Here is a 5406-nt window from a genome sequence, read left to right as displayed (position 1 = left end):
TCTGCCCTCGGCTGAGGGGGGACCGATGCGCCCCGCAGCTGGGCTCCTGGCGACCTGCTTGCTATGAGACACAACCGGTGAGTGACAATTTGTAGCCTCATGCCATAAAATCTCGTAGCTGACCTACTCCGAAACCAGCTCAACTGTAGGATCCACAGCGTGCCCAAAGCCATACGCACCCTTGAGTATAGTGCGTGGGCCGGACAACGCAGTCTCGGCTGCAAGCCACTCTCCCTTAATACCACATTCCCCGCAGCGCGCTGGTTCGCCTCCCACTCGGGGTCACCCGCTCTGCTCTGGGCGAACTGGCGTTAACAGTCCGACGACGTCCCTCAGAGAAGGCAGTCCCTCTCCCTCACACACGACAAGACACCCGCGACCAGATCTGCGCTCGCCTCACCTTAACGAATCCTTGTTCCACTTATTACCAAGCTCCTCTCCTCTACGGTGTAGTCTTGTCTACATACTCATGATCCCCCGGACTGCGGAGATGTCCAGAAAGCTACGCCCCCCCGCAGCACGTGTCGACCTTGCACAAGCCGGAATGCGTGGAACCCTCTTTAGAGAAAGAGCAACTACACTCCGTTCCACAATATCTCTCAATTCCTCCTGCGTTCTGTATGGTCGTACGCACACTCGTCTCCGCAGGCATCGCGGTGGCCAATCACCACCTCTGCGAAACTGCAATGTCATGACCAAACATCAAGTTTGACCTCCCGGCACATGCCCTTCAACACCGGCGGACTGTACGGTGTGCCAACAAGGCCGGGAATGGATCTTGGCTTGAGGCGACACCGCCTATCAGAGGACTACGGCACAGAACCGTGCGCTCCCGGGCGGACGCATCCACGAAGGCTGCACACTGCACGCTCTTCGGGCGGGCCCACGTTCGTCGTAGCTCATCTTACTGTCAATAAAGAGAACAATCAGTACTGGGGGGCGCGCTGCTCGCGCAGTCGGTGTTCCCGTCGGTTGAGGTACCAGTTGGTGGCGACCATGACAGCCATCACGGCGAGCCCGGCGAAAGTGAGTAAGGATCGTGTGTTGGAGCCAGAGTAAAGAAAAACTGCCGTCGCGAACAAATGCTGACATAAGGTTGCGCTCCAGCAGTGCAGGGGGCATACTCCCAGCAGCGGGGTCAATGAGACCCTCCCTTGCTCCTACCTGCACTCTCATGAAGAGAAAAATGGCATATGATGCTATGCCGCCAAGGAAAAAGAAGGGCAAGAAATACTCAGCACAAACACCGTCTGCGCGTAGATCAAAACATAGTACGCAGCAAAGCCGGTTAGCACGACGCCGACAGTGCTCAGCGTTGCCACCCAGTAGTCACCGGGGCCAGTAGTTTCACCGAGCTCGCAGTCGTCATTTCGACGCCCTAATCCGGAGAGTAACCTTGGAGATGACCCGGCCTGGTTAAGTGGTTCAGTATGCTCTAGGCACTTTGCCAAGATGGCCCCGAGCCGATAAAACACGAGTACCGCTGCAGCGAACACCGTCAGAGCCACAAGGAGCTTCACTGTTGGGCCGGAGAGGCCTCCTAAAGAACTTGCTGGAGACCATATGTGATTCCACCATGTTGATGACCGCCATCTTCTTCTGGTCGGGCTGCTGCTACTTCTACCTGCGCTCGATCCTTGTACAGCCGTGCCTTGAGACTGCTGATGGGCAAGGCTGTCCCCTCTCTTCTCTTCCGGCAGGGTTTTGGAGTCAAGCCCGAACCGTTTGCCGAAGTTCCCCCTCAAGCTGCAGTACGCGGTAAATACCTCATTTTCCAAAGCGGACGCTACCGAGCACAGCGCCAGAAGAACAACCGAACTTGCAACTGTAGCAAGTGTCGCCACTTGCTGAAAAGAGCGGTCCTCCATCTATCACATTTGTGGTGCCTCACGGTGCGCCTGATTTAGCGGCGCACCGTGTCTCGCAATAAGATTCCGTTGAGAGTCCCCCTTCTACGAGTCATCCGGAGTCCTTACACACGCGCAGCACGCAGCGACAACGGAGCACGGAACGCGGCTTGAGGGTCTGCTGAAGTGGGTTGCATGCATAAAAAAGGAGACCAAAAATGGAAAAAAAGTTTCTAAGGAAACGGAGTAGTACCTTATGGCGCGTCGGGGCTCTTTAGGTCCGAGACGCGAGGAGCGCGCAAGCCTGATGGGCAAGAGCCACCTGCCACGACTGCCGCATAAGCATGAAGCACAAAAAGTCGGCTTCCCCTTGTGGCATCTCCAGGCCGGTCTTCCGTGCTGGAAGGCCCGGACTCGCACGCGCTATAACAGTGTAAAGGCACTCAAGGCCGTCGGCTGCAGCTGTATATCGCTAAGGTGTTGTGACCGCCCCAGAGCGCCGGGCAACACCCTCCCTCGAACTTCTGTAGAAGGCCGACTCTGCCGGGGCCGTGCTGCTGGGACGAGCAACGAGAGCTACGAGGTCCCACACACACACACTGTAACCCCGACTTTCTCTTTTGACCGGATACGCAGATATACCGGCACGAGAGGAAGGGACAGCCAGCGACTCATTTCCCCTCTCTCCCAAACCAGAATGGGACGCCAGAGGTGCAATAATTATCGACACCCCACTCATGTCCCCGACATGCAGCGGATCCATCGTTACACGCAAATATCTGTCACCAGGCCAGATGATTGGCAACAGGGCTGACGCGCCGGCCCGGACCAGGGCGCAGTTGAGAATGTGGTCGAACGATGGACACTCCATTGCCCGATAACGCGTCCCCACGTCACTGAAATTACTGGTAACAATAGGGGACTGTCACCAATACAATCAAGCTTCGGAGACCCCGCTGAGCCGAGTTCTGCGCCCGCCTGGGCGTCAGAACCAGCGATTGCAAGAGACATCATGCCAGGTCCCCCCAAGACGAACAGCCACCGTACTGCATTTGCAAGAAATTCCCTGAAAAGCGAACTCCACAACAGCAACATAGGCATAAAAAACGCAAAACCTATGCCGTCGAAGGAAACAGACGGTGAATGCCTACATGCAACGTTTGTGCAAATAAGCTTAGGCTGACGGGGCGGCAAAAACGAAGCCAAAGAGCCCCATGACGGAAACAGCAGTCACCGTTTTCGACACTACACCTCCCCTACTGGTGCTGGGTCGATCTATGGACTCGAAATCATTACTCTGTCTCTTCGCCTTGGAAAACCTTGCCAAACCCGGACTTGTCTCCCCTGGGTCACTGCCACTAAACTTTAAGCATTTCCCCAGGGGGCCTGTTACAAAAACCACAAGACCTTCTGTGGATCGACCTGTGCATTACTGCGCTTCTTACTCTTCATGGCGTTACCGGACCCCCCGACTGCCGCGCAACTCCCCTATTGTACTGCTTTCGGGGAGTGCATCTGAGTTCCGCCACTTCCGAAAAATCTGGGCTTCCTGTTCAGCCGGCGAAAATGACTTCTGCCTAATCGACTTCGATCATTGTACCTCCCTTTCACGAGAACGGCCCGGCCTCGGAGGCAGCTCCCCAGCGCAGCTTCCTGCTATGCGCCGTTCGACTGATGCCCTCTGCATAGTCCCGCCACCTCCCGATCTACGGTATACGTTCCGACGACGTATGCATCGATGGTATCCTACAGCCCACGACTGTTACGACGGGCTCCTCGTCACGGTGTTCCCCCACTCGGCATCAACACTCAAGTGCAAGAACCCTGAGGAATCTCCCAGCCAAGCGCCTGCTTCCAACTGCTCCTGTTATGACTTATATTAGCCAAGCAGTCGTCGTTCACTACAATAGTTGAAGATGTACAGATCACAGATCTGCTGCAGACATTCAGTATTTGCGCGAATCCCAGTCGACCACGACATGGAGCAACTTTCCGCAAACGACAGAAGAGCGGGTCGGCGACGCTTAACATATATAATTGCAAGAAAGCCACATACCCCACAACAGAAGATACTCTGTTCCCGGAGAAGCGTCCCCTCGGGCTGTCTGCCAAGGTCCAAGTCATAAACTCTGACGCGCCCCGCGTAACGGCGGACGCCAGGCTGTCTCCCTGCGACATTGTGGCTGTAGCGCCAGTACTGTTTCGTCTCAGTTGACTCGCTAGCAATGTGCTGTTTGAAAGGAGACTCATGACGGGGCTACGGGAAAATCCAAACCTTCATCGAGACGCAATAGCCAACAGTGTAAGCCCACCGACCGCGGAGAACTCACAATCTACGCGATTCTCCGTTCCACCTCTATCATGGCACATAGTTCACTATCCCCAAAGCTCACTCTTCATAACACGCAGTGGTCGCCCTGCCATGGGCGCGTCGCCCCTGAATCTGGAGGGTCCCTCCTGCGAAGACCGGGTAAGCCCCCGCCACTGCCCGCGACTTTGTCAGCGTGCTGAGACAGAAGAGCCGAGTGGTGAGAATGCGGCCCCAAGAATTGTACCTGCGTGAACCCACTCCTTTCAACAGCGCCAGCTTTACCATACCGTGAGGGCGGAAACAAGAACCAGAATCCCGTCACACTCACAGCGACGTCGTACTCTGTGAGGGAACCCCCCCGTGCAAAACGCCGCGCCGAAGACCATTGTCGACTCCGTTCTCTTCTCCGTGAAGCCGAAGTGAGAAGCCGTAGGTTCAAATATCAGCCTAAGGCGCGAGACGATGCGAAAGCGTCTAAAGGTACGCAGGGGCATTTTCCATTCAAAACCAGAGGCTACGACACCAGAGGACTGGCGCAGTGACTCCGTCCCTCGAGTCGGGAATCTCGGGGACCGCTCACGACAACCCCCTCACCCCTCAAGCACCTCGTTGCCTTCCTTTCTTCTGCCCCGGTCACCGACTAAACATCTAAGCGAAGACCGCCTTGTGGCCTCAATGGGAGGGTCTCGCGTTAGGTCTGCGCAAATAGCATCATGGCGAAAAGTGCAACTCCTACCACAAGCCACGACACGAAGTTTCCCATCACCAGGAAGCTGGACATGGACGATATCTCGAAGATAAGGCAACCGAAAGTGAAGAACGAGGTGTACTGAGGTCGCGGGGAGAGGTCGATGGGGGGCCTCCCGGTGAACTTCGAGATACAGATAACGGAGGTAGAATGCTGCGACGACCATGAGGGACCCTGCGAGGCTTTTTACCGCTGACGCCCCCGGTCCAGTGGGGGGAAGGGGCGTAGTTGGTGCAGCTGTGGAGGACCTGGCAAAAAAAAAGCGAAAAATTCACCGGTGGCGCGGAGTCTCTTATCGGCGCCGAGTTCTTGCCGCCGGGTATATGTATGCACCACAGGCCTGCCCTGCCAGTACGATCGAACTAGCCGCGACCGCTAAAAAAAAAAGATTCCAGACGGTAGGACTCGGGCTCCGTGGGTCCGTCGCAGCAACGTCTTCGTTGGACGGCCCGCGGCGAAACTCAGGATATATTATCTTGCAGTCCTTTGAGGAGAGGACC

General features: G+C 56.1%; 1 protein-coding gene across 1 annotated transcript; it reads right to left on the bottom strand.

Annotated features, from left to right (window-relative positions):
* Nucleotides 1-45: 45 nt before the first annotated feature.
* On the bottom strand, nucleotides 46-3439 carry CSUI_004789 (uncharacterized protein). The gene has a single exon (XM_068064973.1). It carries the CDS (start codon nucleotides 1866-1868, stop codon nucleotides 1200-1202), a length of 669 nt encoding a protein of 222 aa, XP_067923051.1. The 5' UTR covers nucleotides 1869-3439; the 3' UTR covers nucleotides 46-1199.
* Nucleotides 3440-5406: the final 1967 nt, after the last annotated feature.

This window comes from Cystoisospora suis, assembly GCF_002600585.1.
Source record: "Cystoisospora suis strain Wien I chromosome Unknown contig_2272, whole genome shotgun sequence".
NCBI lineage: Eukaryota > Apicomplexa > Conoidasida > Eucoccidiorida > Sarcocystidae > Cystoisospora > Cystoisospora suis.
Note: the sequence above shows the minus strand (reverse complement) of the source record. Positions and strands in the feature narration are given on the sequence as shown.